Source organism: Parasteatoda tepidariorum, chromosome 10 (assembly GCF_043381705.1).
Source record: "Parasteatoda tepidariorum isolate YZ-2023 chromosome 10, CAS_Ptep_4.0, whole genome shotgun sequence".
NCBI lineage: Eukaryota > Metazoa > Arthropoda > Arachnida > Araneae > Theridiidae > Parasteatoda > Parasteatoda tepidariorum.
Window position 1 is genome coordinate 84934178 of NC_092213.1, and position 17289 is coordinate 84951466.

The 17289-nt window shown below is 28.9% G+C and overlaps 2 protein-coding genes across 4 annotated transcripts in view; one reads left to right on the forward strand and one right to left on the reverse strand.

The window, feature by feature from the left end:
- Positions 1-6386, reverse strand: part of LOC107437612 (Rab geranylgeranyltransferase subunit alpha) — a 23556-nt gene extending 17170 nt beyond the window's left edge. The window contains exons 1-3 of one of the 2 annotated variants that reach the window (XM_016049668.3): positions 6192-6386; positions 4164-4274; positions 2803-2927 (exon numbers count right to left, since the gene is read on the reverse strand). In XM_016049668.3, the coding sequence (XP_015905154.1) occupies positions 2803-2927; positions 4164-4274; positions 6192-6194 (239 nt within the window). In that variant the 5' untranslated portion in view covers positions 6195-6386. Of the gene's footprint in view, positions 1-2775; positions 2928-4163; positions 4275-6191 lie in introns of both variants that reach the window. The other variant, XM_043045071.2, reaches the window with a different exon arrangement.
- A 19-nt stretch (positions 6387-6405) lies between these two features.
- Positions 6406-16984, forward strand: LOC107437614 (heat shock factor-binding protein 1). 2 transcript variants are annotated; one of them, XM_016049670.3, is made up of 4 exons: positions 6406-6541; positions 6629-6794; positions 12106-12172; positions 15406-16984. In XM_016049670.3, exons 2-4 carry the CDS (start codon positions 6672-6674, stop codon positions 15492-15494), a joined length of 279 nt encoding a protein of 92 aa, XP_015905156.1. In that variant the 5' UTR covers positions 6406-6541; positions 6629-6671; the 3' UTR covers positions 15495-16984. The 2 variants fall into 2 exon arrangements, with proteins under 2 accessions (XP_015905156.1, XP_071042756.1); XM_071186655.1 differs by having other exon boundaries at positions 6456-6794.
- The last annotated feature ends 305 nt before the right edge of the window (positions 16985-17289 follow it).

Sequence of the window (17289 nt, forward strand, 5' to 3'; positions counted from 1 at the left end):
GTTCTGTGAATGAAAATACCTTCAAAAATATTGGCAGGACTGGTGGGAAAGTCTCCCATTAGACAGGGAAGGGTTTCTGTCCCAAAATATTTTTTTGAAATTTGCTTGGGACGTATGTGTCCCGTTAGGCTCGAAAGGGTTAAATCGGATTTTGAAGGTCATTGAACAGGATTATCACTCAAATCTGGAGGGAAAAAAATTCCCTGTGTTTTCCCTGTACATATTATACACAATATATTAAGAAGAAACAACAATTGCTGTGCTCTTGAGTGAGTTATAATGGATTAAATATATTTATTAGTCTTAATTGCTGGAAAAACAGCTGAACATACTTTAATGCTCCAGTAAATGAAATAGTTTAGTATAGCAGAAATATCATTGTTAAATATCCCATAGATTACGCTTTGTGGTCATAGATTTTTAAAAGAAACAAAAATTAGAAACAAAATTCCCTGTATTTTCCCAGTTTGCAAAAAAAAAAAAAAAAAATTCCCTGCATTTTCTATATTATTTTAGGCGATTTTTAAATTCCTGTATTTTCCAGTTTCTCCCTGTTGAGTGGCAACTCTGTTAAAGCATGCACAAATGTAAAACCAAACAGACAATTTCTCTACTATTCAAAGTACTTAAAAAATTTTTTTAAATATATTTTAACATGTTGCAATAATTAAATTTAATGATGATTTTAATTTGCTGATGAGGTATTAAATTATCTGAAAAGTTATATGAATGACGATGATGCCATACAGGTTTTGGATTAAATTTTAGGTAGTTTAATCGAATTTCTTCAAAATATTGATTATCCATAATTTGGCTTTAAAAGGAAAAACAACAGCAATTTCCTTTTTCCACTTTTAAAATAAATTTATTATAAATGCTTGTGCAATGTGTAAAATAAAAAAAAAAAGAGAACGCCTAAATAACTTTTGAGCAAACGATCAGATTTTCATATTCTAACATGCAATCTGCATGGATTGGTCAAATACACACCAATAAATAGGTGAAACAACATTTAAAGTTACATAACTAGATATAAAAACGCAATTTCTCTGAATAATTTCCCTCCCAGAAGCTCTAGACTGTCACAATTAGGGGGTAGATTCAAGGTATTGATTTAGGTAGGAAAGTAAGTAAAGTTTTCTAAAAAAATATCATTATTAGCATTATTTTGTAAGAAACTGGAAAAATAAAAAAACTCAAAGTAGTATAGTCTATTAATTATTAATATACGTGATATTCCCATTCTAAATCTTACTTTTAATTAATAAAGAATGTACAATTTTTAAAATGAATATCAGCTGAGAGAATAATATTGTTAAAGAAAAACTACAAAATACTATTCAAATTTTGGTAAAATTTGTTCATGCTTCAGTCGAAGTTTTACAAGATATAATTGCAATACATTTATTTATTTTGAGTCTCTCTGTCTAATATTTTTATATTGTGTTTCAATGTTAGTTGCAGGAATTTTTCAGGTTCCTTCTAATAAAGCGATTTTCCCAAGGAATTCAGGATAAAGTTGAAAACAAAATATTTGCTGTAAAGTTATACTTATTTACCATTCTTCTTGTTAAGTGTTATCCTTATCTGGAAGATTTATTGTTGAGTTAAATATGTTCATTTATTTCTTTTCTGCCCATTCATTTAATATTTTTTGATCATCCATTGATTCAAAAGTTGTTTTAGACTACTATTTTGAGAATATATATATATATATATATATATATATATATATTAGTTTTTAAGGAAACAGAGTAAAGTTTGTATTATTTTTCTAAACTGTTAATTTCAAGACCATTCTCTAAGGTGAGGAAGAGAAGATCCTGTAATTCAGGACTATTGAGGGCCCCACTTGAAAAGATTTCACTATTTACACACAAAATAAGTCACAGTGCGTAGCCAAATCTTTCAATAAAAAAAAGCACTTCTTAAGTACTCAAAAAATATTTTTAAGCACTATATGTAATAACAAAATGCAAAATAATTTTCAAAGACTTTACACGATCTAGATAAAATAACTAGTTTCTGACAAAGAACTATTTTCTTGATTATATTAGCCATTAAAAAATAATCAAGGGATTTTTCAGTTTCATTTCAGAGGGTGGAAAATGAAGTCTGAAATGGAGAATATCTTGCAAAATGCAGCAGAGTTGCACATGAGAGGGTAATAATCTCACCGAACCCAGCTCAGTAGACGCGCACACGGATTCACAAGTATTTTACCAAACATGTAAAATGATTGGCGCTTTCATACGCTATGGACCAACAGTATGCCGAAATGGATTGTGGTTGTATGAATTGTGAAAAATTTTAATAAAACAATGCGAAAAGCACGCTTTTGCATAATTAGTGGCGAAAATCGACATGGTAAAGAAAAAAAATCTCATTTTCGAAAAGAGAAAATTAAGCATCTTTAAAGCCTTTTAAAAAATGAAAATAAGTACCTTTAAGCACATTTTAAAAACGCTAAGCACCATGTAAGTAAATATAAGAAAATTAATTCATACTTTTCAAATTTCGATTTTGAAAATTATTTTTATCAATACTATTAGAAAATAAGACATTGATATTCAGAAGAATACCTATATTTTTGTTTGAATGACAATGATATTAATATGAACACAGACTGCAGTACAAAATAAAAAAAATTATGTTAGGTAAATGATATTCTTGTTAGTATCAGATAAATGCAATAAAATAAAACTCAAATCATTGGAAACAAAACTTGTTTAAAAAAAAAAATTCTATAAATAAACCTTTAATAAAATACAAAACCTATTTGAGAATAAAAATGTTAGTAACTTTTGATCTTTCATGCGCAGCAATGTCTCTCTTCTATAATTCCAAAAGGTATAAAAATCGGGATTCTTTTCAAGAATGCCTCGAGTAAGTTCTAATAATTCCTCATCCAACTCATCATTCTTTCTCTGAAAAAGAAAAAAAAAAACATTACAAATCATTTAATTTATTTGAGAAAAATAAGAACTAAGAAAAAAAAACTTTTATTAAATATTTAAGAACTAAAAATATCTAGTAAAACAATGAGAAAAAAAAGTGTACAATTACTGAAGTGTAAATGAACGCATACTAACTTAATAAAAAAAATAATATTATATTCATGTCTGTGCGTGTGTGTGTATATATATATCTTCTTCATAAGTGCAACAGCCTTTCACAGGCCAAGGCTGACTCGCAGATTTTCCTCCATCTGGCCCTGTCCGGTGCGACGGCCTGCCATCGGTTGACTCCCAATGTATATATATACTATTTTGAAATATAGCTAGATTTTTTTAATTTAAAAAAAAAGTTGGATTAACTAATGGTGAAATTAAGAAACTACCGTATATTCCGGCGCATAACGCGCCCCGGCGTATAACGCGCACCCGTAATTTCTAATTACTTTTTTTAAATTTTAAGATATACTCTTCGTATAACGCGCACAAAAATTTGGATTGTACATGCGTAATATCTCGTCTTTCAAGATCTGAAATAAAAAGTATTTTTCCCTATCTTTTGCAAAAATAAAAGAACTGAATTTGACATGTATGTGAGGGTAGAATTGAAAGAGCAATAATGTGATTCTGGATGGACAAAAATGGTGTTAAATTGTGGGTAAAAAACATCTGGCAAATCAGTCCTGGTTGCGTTAGAAAACCACAAAGCCTTTTAGAGTGGGACATGTTTAGGTCCCACCTTACAGATAATACAAAAAATTTTTTAATTATAATACAAAAAAATTTAAATAATTGTAATTGATAGCGGAAGACAAATATAATGAACTCTTTATGTAATAACGAAAATCAATGAAGTATATAGGTAAAGTTATGTTATTTCTTTAAAATAAAAGTATTTTTCTATATTTAAATTTTTTTAATCCATAATTTTTTATATTCGGCGTATACCGCGCACCCGTAGATTCCAATGTTATTTTTTGTATTAAAAGTGCGCGTTATACGCCGGAATATATGGTAACACATATTTGCATTAATTTTTTTGAAAAAGGAAACAAGTTGTAGTAATGTTGGTTAAAGTAACAAAGTTGACAGAAACCAATTACAATCAAAGGTCGTAGTTCAAAATATTGAAGGATATCAACACATTCACAATTTATATTTTAGCATGCTTAAATTATTTTAACATGTTTATATTTTAGCATATTTCACCTTTATAAAAATTTTAGAGGTCACTGAAGAGTAGATTTTTAGCTTTTCTTGTTGTTCCTTCTTTTTGGCCTCTGCTTGCTCCTCGCTAGTTCTCACTTTTACTCTGCCATGCTGAAGTAGGAAACAAAATTATTATGAATTTTCAATATTTATAACAAAATAATTATATTAATTTATTTTTTATTATTACAGAACTGTATCAGCAATTCAGAGCTCTGCTTATTAACAGATCAAGATACACCAAAAACATATTACTATGTCAAACAGTTGATTACCATATGAATTCAACATAAAAATATATGAACATAACAAGGATGCAAAGGATATCTAGCAAAAAGTATGTTTTCGGACGATCCAGCCAGTTAATAAAACAGTAGCAGGACATTATGATTATTCTGCAGCAGGGTTTGTTGATTTAAATCAGCTTGATTTAAATCACAATTTAAATCGTGATTTAAATCAAATGATTTTTTTAAAAAATCATTGATTTAAATCAACGGATTTTTTTTAATATACATATTGATTTTAAAAGTTAAAGAACAGTGTTTCAATTATAGATAGTTTTATTATTTTCTTTTCTTAGTTTTAAAATTTATTTTAAATAAATTGCTACATTAATTAATTTTAGTTAACGAAATTACTTTCTTTCTTGATGCGTGTTAAATTCCAACACATTTGAAATTACATTTTTAAAAATCTATTGATTCTTGAGATTGAAAGTACGGATTAAAGTAAACATTTAATGCTGTTTTAATATAGACTTGCATAGCTGTAGAAAGTAATTAATAAACATTATTTTTTTTTTAAAAAAAATGCAAAATAATGTTAATTAAAATTCTACCTTTTAATTGAAAAATCATGGAATTAAAATCTACATTATATTTTATTATAATCTAATTTATTGAAAGTTAATATTTTAATATAAAAATATATAGATTAAATAGTTATTTATTTTTTGATGAATGACTACATTTATAAACACAATCTGATACATTTATTTTGTTATTTCAAAAATCAAAAGAAAAAAAAAGAAATCACAATTTTAAATAAAAATTATGGTTTGCTAATTGAAACTTTGCTTTAATAGTTAAAGTTAGCGTTTAGCGGTATCTTCACAAATTCAACTTTAAGAAAAACTGTCGAATAATTTCACAAAATATTTTTTCCTAAGATATTATTTTCTCGCTAATTTCTCCCTAAAATATTATTATCTCGTAAAAAACGATAAATCCATATTTTTACAATATTTTTGTGTTAATTTTTTTACATTATTTTTTATTTTCACAAATTATGTTTAAATTTTCACGAAATAGGTCTCAGAAAAACCTAAACAGACCCCCGAAGTACTCTTTAAATTCTCTATTTCATCAAGTATTTAAATTTCAATCATGCATTTGTTCCAAAATGGCAGCCATGCATTCAAAGCTATGATATAGTAAAGAGCTCCTAAAATATAGTTTTAATGTTAATTTAATTTTGACTAAAAATTTTATAAAGTATTTTTAATCCTAAATGAAATTTCTTACAGTGTATTTGAATAAAAATCAAAAAAATCTAAGTTAAATAAAAAAAAGCGGAAGAAAAAAAAATCACGAACCCTGTTCTGCAGTAACATTTAGCCCAAAATTATGTATTGTAGAAAAATGTATTAAATAATAACATATGTATAATGTAAACAATACTTAATAAATAATTCACACTAGAAAATGTAATTTTATACTGAAATTACATTTCAATTCTACCACCCCTGTTATTATCAAGTTAACATTTCAAAACTGAAACTGTATTACGGAAAAATCATATCCGCGGATCTTAATAACCGTAAACATTAAGCAAATGAATCAAAATGCAATTTTAAACAATGATTTTGATTCACAGTCGCATTTAACTCTGCAATCAAAGATAAAAAATAAATAACAGCTTATAAATGATAGGCGACTACTACATACTAAGTTAAAAATATTGAAACTAATAAAAATACATATTTGTCTTTTTAAATTATTTACGAAATAGAAAACAATAACAAACCATTATGAAAAGTTGCTATAAAAGATTATAGGAAAATTTAAATAATATTTTTTTATTTAAACAATAATTTTTTATTTAAAGGAATAATCTAACAAAACCAGATAACAACAGATTTCTTTCTGTTATCATATAACTCTGCTGTCTTATGTGCTCAATTGTATAAGTACGGCTTATAAGCCTTTGTCTCTTTCAGACGCTCTCCACGCTTCTCTCGGCTAGGGAAGCGCCCAGGATTAGTAATGGTTTGGATGCGATTATATGAATACGGATTGATATATACGATTTCGAAAGTTAATCGAATTATATCGATATGCAATTGTAAACAAAAAGAATAAGATTTACTGTGAAAAGTTAGTGTTTTTTTCGTAATAATTTCTATTTCCAATCTATTTTTTTTAAATTCAGCTAATACTTTCTTCTGATTCATTGCTTTGCAGTTTTCTGAACATTTATATTTGTTGGTGTGGTAGGTTTGCAGTTATGGCGGATCAAAATCAGGCATCTACTCAAAAGTCTTCTCAAGAAATGAAAACCGAATTGAATAGGAGTGCTAGTGGAGAACCCTTGCCTGATCCTAAAAGTATTCATGACTTAACCCAATATGTAAGTCTCTAATGTTTTTACTATTAAAAATTCCTGTTCTTTTCACGATAAAAAGATTTTATTAGGACATCAATCAGGGGTCTGTCTAGGCCAAATTGACTACCGTTTAGCGGTACCTTAACAAATTCAACTTTAGGAAAATCTGTAGTTTTACAAAATACTTTTTCTTGAAATTTTATTTTTGTTTTCCTTAAGAAACTAAAAATCCATATTTTTACCATATTTTTGTGTTGATTTTTTAATATAATAATTAATTTTGGGGATATTTTCACAAATTATGCCTACATTTTCACAAATTATATCTATATTTTCACATAATAGGTACCTCTCAGAAAAACCTAGATAGACCCCTGATCATATAATATTGAAAGCAAATGTGTGCCCCTGTGGCAGAATTTTTTCCAGCTATCTGCGACAAAACTCTCTATCTCTAATATCTTTCTGCAAGATACTTTTAATAATAACAAACATATATGTTACAAATTTGAAATAACAAAAGTGCTCTGTATACAAAAAAACTAAATTTTTTAAAATTAAAGATGTAATAATTTTTTATTCTAATATTATAGGTGATATTCTTGCAATTTGTTGGGGGGGGGACACAGAAAGGTGAGATTTCCATATCGTGATCTGTGGCAGAATAATCGCCAAGTATTGAAAACTTGCGGGCCCCACGAGAAACTAAAAAAAACATCATAGAAAGGGACCAACTTGAAAGATATTACTCGTAGCCACCCCCAGGCAAGCATCCACATGTTTTTTTAAAAAAAATTCAAGTTTAAAATCTATTTTTCACCTTGGCAGTTGTAGTTGGCACGACAGAGCACGATGTGGAAATATCCCCCACAAAAATTATTTCCTCCTTTGCATTTTGTAAATAATTATCAGTATAAAAAATATAATTAAAAGTTATGAAATACTTAGTAGTAGTCATTGCCGAAAAAATGATAGAACTCTCGACTCCTCAAATGCGTGTTTCGTTTCAAGATTAGGTTGTTGTAATAAATAATAATGTATAAAAAATATCCGATTTAAAAACTATGGTGAAATCAATTGCCATAACTGATAAAAATGCGTTCATTGCCTTAAAAAGTATGTACTCAAATGCACGATTCGAATTTTTCCATATTGTTTGAAATATATCTGAATATTTTAAATCTACATGATAATTAATATCAATAACTGCCGAAAATACAATCGGAAACAATACATCGATTTACGATACTATCGCCGTAAATTGAGCGCATTGAAAAGTGATTACCTAAATGCATGATTCAAATATTATGTGTAAATTTCTAAAGAAAAGTAATCATTATTACTTTTCAAGAGAAAAATCATTCTGCAAGAACTCTGTAACGTTCTGCGAAAATGTCACTGTGATTCTGCCACAGAGTATATATATTTCCTTATAAAGTAGTAAATTAATGGTATAACTAAAAAATTTTGTTTAAAATTGGATGCCTCTGTAATTTTAGCAATTATATTTTTGAAGAAATAAGGGAAAAGGACTTAGTCAGATTTTCAAATAGAAAGAAATCATAGGGTGACCCGGGGTAATTCACAATCACTCTGTTTCTGGGGTAAATAATGATGACCTAAGTTTTATTTTAAAAAAATTATTTTTTTTAAAATTTGAGACATGGACAAGAATGCTTGTACACTTTACTAAAGTATAACTACATTTAGTTAATAATAGTTTTTTGTTTAATCTAACAAAATAAGTATCTTTTATACTGCTCTCTGTATTTTCCATTTCAAAGATGGGTTTCAAAATGTGCACATTTCTGCAAAGATCCCCCTCCTTCACTTAATAGTAAATATTTTGAGTTACTTTCTTTTTCTTTGATATAAAAATAGTGTACTAAGCTTTTGTTTAATTGTTTCACATCTACTGTAAACATTATAATCGATTATAGGAAACTCTATCAAATGTTGCCCCCTACAGATGGGGTAATTATTGATCACTGGGGTAATTCCTGATCATTGTCATTTCTTCTTATAAATAGTTTAAAAAATAGCTAATAAATAGTTAATTTTCTTTTCGTAAATAACAGTTCATATTTATTAAGTGGAACAACTATAAAATATATTTTAACTATAATCACAAAATTTGTTTTTAACTGTATACAAGACAAATGTGCTCTGATATGCACCATTTCTAGTTTGTCTTACCTTGCTTCTATCTTAATTTTATGTGTGTACATTGTTAGAATAATTTTTAAGTTGATAAATTAACCTAATATAAATATGGTGAGAAATTATAAGCTTGAAAAGGATACTAAGCTTCTAGAAAGCAAAAATAATGAATTTCTTTTAATGATTGAAAATGAAAATTTCAGTGTGAGAGCTGCTGCCAGAGCTGAAGAGTTAATCTTTATTCCTGCTTTTAAATAAAACGTTTTATTAGCAGCTTAAACATATCTTTTTGGTTTATTTGTTTGATCTTAATGTCTTATTTGTTAATTACCATTGTATAATTATTTTTAAATAGCCCATTTACTATAAAAACTTGTGATCAGTAATTACCCCAGAAATGATCAAGAATTACCCTGGAAATGATCAAGAGAAGGGGTAATTCCTGATTGCTAAAAATTTAAGATCTTTTAAATTCTAATTAGATTTTCAAACAAAAGAAGGTAGAATAGGACTCATCTCATATAGCTTCAAACTTCCAGTAAATATTAAAATTCTATCTTGAATAGTTTTTTCACAAAATAGATGTTTGCATTTTTTGATCAATAATTACCCCAGGTCACCCTAATAGAAATTATAAGTATATGAGTTATATTCAGTTAAAGTTACAAGATACATTGCAAATCCAATTCTACCATAAATTTTTAAGTTATAGGCTCCATAATGCGAATTTTGAAGATGAAAATTTATCTTCTAAAGTGAAAGATGGCTTGCAGAAAATTTCTCATACAAGGGTGGAAAAATTTAGTTGGTGGTCTAATGAACCAATGACTAGAAAATGCAACTAAACTAGAATCAGTGTCGTGACTGCTCATAGGGAGCAAAGGCCTATTGTGTCCATCTCAATTTTCTTTCAGCACCCCAGGGTGCTGAAGCAGGTGTTCCTGTTTGGCGATCAACTGAGCACGGAAACCAAGTCTTACCCTTGCATGCTTTGTACTCATTTTATCAACCCTCTGAAGAGATGAAAGTCTGAGTCAGCCTTGCCCGGCCTGAGGATCAAACCCAGGACCTGGGGCACAAGAGAGCGTAGCGCTCTACCACCCAGCTACCGGGCATTAGAAAATATTACTAGTCTCTATGCATATTCACTGGTCTATTTACGTGCCTTTTTTTAAAATAAAAAATAACAAAAAGAAATGTACTGCAGGGGTCTGTCCAAGCCAAGTTTACTACTGTTTAGCGGTATCTTCACGAATTCAACTTTAGGAAAAATGGTATTTTATTTTTGTGTGTCGTAAGAAACGATAAATCCGTATTTTTACCATATTTTTGTGTTGATTTTTTAATGTAATTTTTAATTTTAACAAATTATTACTAAATTTTCACAAAATAGGTACCTCTTGGAAAAACCTAGACAGACCCCTATACTGTTCATGATTTTAAGTGAATATTCTATTTTCTAACCAAAACAAGTAACCAAACCATTAGACCTGAAAATTTAAATTTTTAGATAGTAGCCAGTGGCCGGTAGACTTAAATAACTTAATCACTGCTTTTGGCAAACTTTTTTAAATTTTTTTCCTTGGATTAAATTATGTATCTTTAAAAAAAAAATTTTTTTTTATTGGAAATTATGTATGGTTATAAAAAGTGAATTCAACAATATAACCATATGCAACAAAATTCAGTTCAACATAAAGAGCTTTATTTAAAAATATTTAAGGAGGCAAAATACATTTAATGTATACATTACAACTGTGAATTGTTATAAAACTCTTTTTTCACATGAATCTTTCTTCCACAAATTGATGGATTCTGAAAGATCATAATTTTGAAAACGTAATTATCTTAATGATAATTATGTTTTCGAGAGTCTTTTTCAGCATTGATGTACTTTTATCATTGAACAATTTATTAGTGGGAAAAAGAGAGTGGTTGATTATTTAATTTAAGTTGTTACTTTTCTTGTTGACTTTTCCCATGGCAGATGAATATTTTCAGTTCTAGAAATCATGTTATAAAACTAAAATAGCATACCATCCCTTTACAACAATTGCTAGTTTTGAGGATCACTGAAAATTATTTTATGGTGGTTGGACTGAAATTTTATTGGTCTAGGAACTATTAATTTGAAGTCCAATGGTTCAACGGACCACCATTCATTTAGTAGTTCATTGGTTCAACCTGATGAAGTATTAAAATAATTCATAAACTGTGTTTTAATGTTTTGATTTCTGTGCATTTTCTAGAAATATTTTTTGATATTTGTGCATCATAAATTTTTGGCTAACTCTTTCACTAATTGGTTTAAAGTAACAAAATCAACAATATTTGATAGAGAATTCTTAGTTTGTTCAATTCTTTAATTAAATATTGTATGAGCGCAAAGTTCAAGTGAGGCATTCTGTAATTTTTAAATTTCAATTATAATTATTTTTTATTTTGAAATTTTTATTATCTTTTAAGTAGCAAAGAAATTAGTTATAGAATTGAATATAAAAAATATACTAGATTATATTCAATGTATGGGAAATATTTCAACTCCTTGACAAACAACATATTTTTGTTAAAAAACCATTTGATAGGACTGGTGATGTTAGGATTTTGGCATGTATGGTTATTCTAATATGTATTAAAAACTACAACAAAAAAAAATGAATCCTTAAATAAAAGTAAAACATTTACAATTAGTAAGTTGCAAAAATAAATTTCGTAAATGTAAGATGATAAAATAATAATAATGTAAAATAAATCTAATGTAAGTCATGTAATGTAATGTAATCAAAAACTAAATTTAAGTTGCAAAAAAAACAACAATAAAAGCGATTGAAACGTCACTTGAATTTACAATGAAATCGGCAAAAAGCAATAAAAAAGTAAAAGCATGAAGCAAGTCGAAAAATGATTACTTAAAAAAATGTAACTATACTAATTATAAAAAATGTACACTCAGAGCACTAATGTTTAAATAAAAATTATTATATTTACCGCCAACGTGACTAAGCGTACGACCCATTGTTAGTGAACCCGAAACCCAAGTGGCCTTTCAGTTAAAAAGGTAGTGCACCTTTATACCTAAATGAAGAAACTAAATCTTGAATATATTAATCATTAAATATTAAACAATTGTTTCGTAGTTTTAAATTATTTAATTTTTGTTTGCTTTTTATTTCAGGTTCAGAGTCTTCTTCAGCAGATGCAAGATAAATTTCAAATCATGTCTGATCAGATATTAGCTAGGAATATCCTTTTTTTATTTTAATAATAATAGTTTTATAATAATAGTTTTATAATTATAGTTGATCTAATATTTAGGCAAGTAGGCGCAAAATGCCTTAAAAATGCAATTGAAAAAATTAGGTTTGCAATGAATATTTGGTTTGGTCTAATAACAGGCTGTTTGTCTTGTCTAATAATTTATAATCTTGTTTGGTCTAATAATTTATAAATATGTACAAAGTTCTTGTTAAAAATTATGAGTTTTTTTTTTAAAGTTTTTTTCTTGTATTCTAGATTATTGTTTATTGATGTTCAGTAAGCTAGTTAGTATACTTTCGGCATGTATATGTGTTTCAACAATTAAAATTAAAAAATTAAATTATTAAATTTAAGCTCTCTTTATTTTAAATCTTAAAAAGCGTTCAAGTTGGTGCAAAATGCCTTAAAAAATGCAATTGAAGAATTAGATATGCAACGAGTATTCGGCTCAAAAGCCGAATATTCGGTTTGGTCTAATAATAAAATAAGACCGATCAGTCGAAGATTACTAATATTATTTACATTTATAATAATTTCAATTGATATATTTTAAATAACAGAGCTATTATATATATGAAATAATATATACGTATATATATATATGAAAAATATAAGCCCGCATACCTCCGCTTCCAGATTGCAATAAAGAAAATTCCACAGTCACAAACACTCGATCGTATAGGCACATGTGACATCGGTGACGTCGACGAGTGGGTCTAGGCTTGTTCACCAAGAGTTGGCCCTTGACTCCCCCTTCATCACGTGGTATGCGACAATCCTATTTCTCTATTTTTGGGAGAAGGTTGCTATTTGGCGATCGCATGGCAAGAATATTTATTTTGCGAACTTCATCTGCATTTGTTTAACATTTAATAAATTTCATGATAATTCTCTCTTTTGAGTGAATATTTTGCCCTTTTTGAGAGATTTTGCTGTTAAGACAGCAGTTTTTAAATTTAAAATACATTTAATTAGCTAGAGAAACAAAAGGTATAATAGCAAATGATAAAGCGAAGTAAGTGACTGAAAAAGAAGTCGCTATTTGTGTTTGGCTTGCATTAAGGGTTGTCTCAATTTCAAGCGCGGAGATGTTTCTTCTCTTACTCCCGCACTGAAATGAACTCTGCGCCCAAGGAGGTGAGAGCAAATACCAACTCCTGGTGACCGAACTATACTACGCCCGTCTTTGGTGACGTCGCCCAGAGGTCAAAATGAGACATTTACTAGTCACAGTCACTTCTCCGTTTGACAAAGACATGACATCTTGATGTCTGAACACAGTCACGGTGTGACATAATTACGTCTCAACAGGGTCTCAGCGTGACGAAGTTGTGACAAATTCACGTCTATACAGGGTTAACGAAAATGTGACATTTTCACCTGAACAGGGTGTCCGTGTAACTAAGTTCAGACGTCAATATATCACATCTTCACCGTGACAGTTAAATGTCTCAATGTGGTCTGATTTTGATGTCTGGGTGAAGTCAAAATGTGGCTTCACCCAAAGCGGACATCGTCACCTTTTTAGAGACCCACACATCGACATCGGTGACTTCACACATCGAGTTTCCTTGACAGTCGCATTTTTGTTGCAATGTGGTAACAGTGCTATCTGGGATTTATAAAATTTTGGAATTTGTTTTAAAAAATGTAATAGAAGGAACAGTGGCGTAGTTTTAATGTATGTTTGAGGGGGTTAACGCGATTATCTCCTTTTGTTATATGCATATATATATAGCTCAATAAAGACATAAAGGGTAGAAAAATGAGAGAAAAACGAAGAAAATTAATAAGTTCTTTTAACTGTGCATAAGCTGCAAGTATATGGAACTCATAAAATAAGTTTAAATATTGTGAAAGCATGGAAAATAATAAGGATTAATGAAAAGAGGAGAAAAAAAATTTATGTATCTTTAAGAAAAATAATAATAATAAAAAAATACTTATTAAAATTCTGGAAAAAAAAAAAGATATAATCTCATCATCAACGCACACAATTATATCCCTCCCCCAACAAAATTTTTTTTTTAAGTGCTCCTCACACAATTGTATTGATATATTTTGCTTTGGCTATATTGATACAATACTAGAAAGCACTCTTTTTGCGAATATGAAATGATGATGAGATTATACCTTTTTTTCTTTATTTTGTTTTCCCTAATTTGATTAAGTATTTTTTTAATTATTATTATTTTTTAAGATACATTAAAAAAAATTTATGTTTTTTAAAAATAATATTTTAATAATTTTTCTTTTCATTAATTTTTATTATTTTCCATGTTTTCTCAATATTTAAACTTATTTTACGAGTTCTATATACTTGCAGCTTATGCACAGTTAATAAAAATTCTCTGTTTTTCTCATTTCTTTTTATCTTTATTGTGCTATATATATATATATATATATATATATATATGTAGTGCTCCTCCTCTATTTTCCTCGTAAACTCTTTAGCCGTGGCTTTTCATTCATCATTATATTGCATTTTCTAGGATTTGCAGTCATATTTTAATATTCTTTAAATTCACTTGCCATTCCATTGGGTTCCGGGCAGAGAGAAATCCTGCCGGCTTTCCGTCCCAAGCAGAGAAGGGGCCGATAACGGGAGTTCATCAAACTTTTAATGTTGCATCTCTTAATTCCAGTTCATTCATTCAAAGCATAAATTCTTTTTAATATTCTTTAAATTCGCTTGCCATTCCATTGGGTTCCGGGCAGAGAGAAATCCTGCCGGCTTTCCGTCCCAAGCAGAGAAGGGGCCGATAACGGGAGTTCATCAAACTTTTAATGTTGCATCTCTTAATTCCAGTTCATGAGGAGGAGCACTACATATATATATATATATATACACATTATTTCGAAAAGGGGAAAAATTGTTTAGAAAAAATGTGTTTTGTTTTATTATTTTTGAATGAATTCTAATATGTAAAAGTATTTAATTGTCTGCAAAAATTTAGTGCTTAAAACACAAATGTTTATATAAAAATCAATTAATGTTTAATAACGGAGGGGGTTTTGTCCCCCAGACCCTCCCCAAAACTACGCCACTGATAATGTGTTCAGGAAGTGTGGACTGTAGGTCAAAGAAATAAATAGTATGACTCTGCATTATTGTTACAATAGCATTTTTAATTATTTTTTTCGTGTGTGTCTGAAAATAACTTGTGATCATTTTATAAAATAATAGCTCAGTGATTTTTTTCCTCAATATTAACACTTGATGACATGGGCCACCGAATCGACGATTTGGAAAAAAACATTGGAGACTTGATGATACAAGCTGGCGTCGAAGAAACAGATAAATGACAACGAAAGGAGACCGATTTTCATTGGTCATTTGAGTCGGACAGTGACCAGTAACTTCCTCATTTGGTTACCGGATATGAGTGTTAGATTGAAGTTACTGGGCTTGTGTTATTGTTTTCTTATAATTGTGTACATATATTCTTATAAAAGTCTATTCACACCTTCAATAGGAAACACTTTCGATTAAAATTCTCTTAAGCTGTATGATTGTTTGCATTTATTTCAATCTAGACTATTTTAGAATGTTTTTTTCTTTATCTCCCGAACAAATTTAAAATGGCATATCCGTTCATTGCTTTTTAAATAAAAGTGGAGCTTCAATTAAATAAACTCTTCCTGAATTTTTTTTTTTTTTTTCTAAATAAGTAAATAATGCCCTCAGGCATGTGATTTTTCCGTTAATTCGCGGAATTCCGCGAATCTGAATACCGTTGATTCGCGAATATTCTCTAATCAATTTGTATTCCGTCAAAATTTTCTCTTGATTCCCTAATCTAAAATTTAAATTGCGTTGTAACTCGTTCACCAGGAGTTGGCACTTGGCCCCGCCTTCATCACGTGGTATCCGTATGGCAAAAATACTTATTTCGCAATCTTCATGTCCATTTTTTAACATTAAATATTTCATAAATTTTATATTTCTCTCTTTTAAGTGAATAGTTTGTCCTTTTTGAGACATTTCGCAGCAATTTATTTAATTAGCTAGAGTAACGAAAGGTATAATAGCAGATGATAAAGCGAAGTAAGTGACTGAAAAGGAATTCACTGTTTGCGTTTGGTGCACATTAAGGGTTTTCTCAATTTTAAGCGCGGAGACGTTTCTCGTCTTTCTCCTGGGCTGAAATGAACTCTTTGCCTGAGGAGGTGGAGCCAAGTGCCAACTCCTGGTGAACGAACTATATTTGCGCAAGATCTCGTGGACCAGACATTAATTTATCATTATTTCTATACCATCTCAAACTCAGGAGGTGTTAATCAGTTATTATTGCTACAAGTTTTCTTTTTTCTTAGAAAATTTTTTTTATGCATAATTATTACTACGCGCAAAATTCAATTCGCTTTTTCACAAAAGAGGTTTTTATGCGGTGCAATCGAAAACTTACCAACCCTGGTGGGTATTAAAAGACTGGCCATCTTTCAGTCTGAGACGCGTGTATTTTAAATATCAAAATGTTTCATCCTGTCTGTGAGACTGGCACTTGCAGTGACTGTTATTCAATTTTTCATTGAATGATTCAATGCAAATTGTATTCATACAATTCCCTGTTTTAGATTAAATTTAATTCGAATTTTCCAATTTATCGAAGAAAAATAGTTTGATCTATATATATGCATTAAACTGTGTGTGTTTTTAAGAATGTTTATCTAAAGATTATATGAATATTAGTCTTATGAAATCATTTAATGAAATTTAATTATGTAGTTAAAAACAGTTTTGTGAAATTTTTCTATTGCTTATGTCTTGTAATAAATGTCTTGTTAAATAATTATTATGCATGATGTGTTACTTATAATTATAAGCTGATAGGACACATTGTAGTGCTGAATGACAAATTAAATGTATCGTCCTTCAAAATTTTGATCACTTCTAGATAGCTAGTAAATATTTACTAATGCAGTTAATTTCTCTTTTTTACTACGTATTAAATATTTAAATACACATTTATGCTCATATCTGTTCTCAATATTGTTCTTTGAGTAAATAGGAATTTCGCTATAGTTAGAAAATTATCTTTACTTTTAAATTTTAATTTCTCTTTCTGCAATATAGTATTTACCATACATGGTTATTATT

What these genes read in the sequence shown, in the direction of transcription:
- LOC107437614 (XM_016049670.3), top strand. Translation starts at nt 6,672, where the DNA reads ATGGCGGATCAAAATCAGGCATCTACTCAAAAGTCTTCTCAAGAAATG. An exon ending in TTCATGACTTAACCCAATAT is followed by an intron (nt 6,795 to 12,105) that starts GTAAGTCTCTAA and finishes TTTTTATTTCAG; the next exon opens with GTTCAGAGTCTTCTTCAGCA. An exon ending in TGATCAGATATTAGCTAGGA is followed by an intron (nt 12,173 to 15,405) that starts ATATCCTTTTTT and finishes CAATATTAACAC; the next exon opens with TTGATGACATGGGCCACCGA.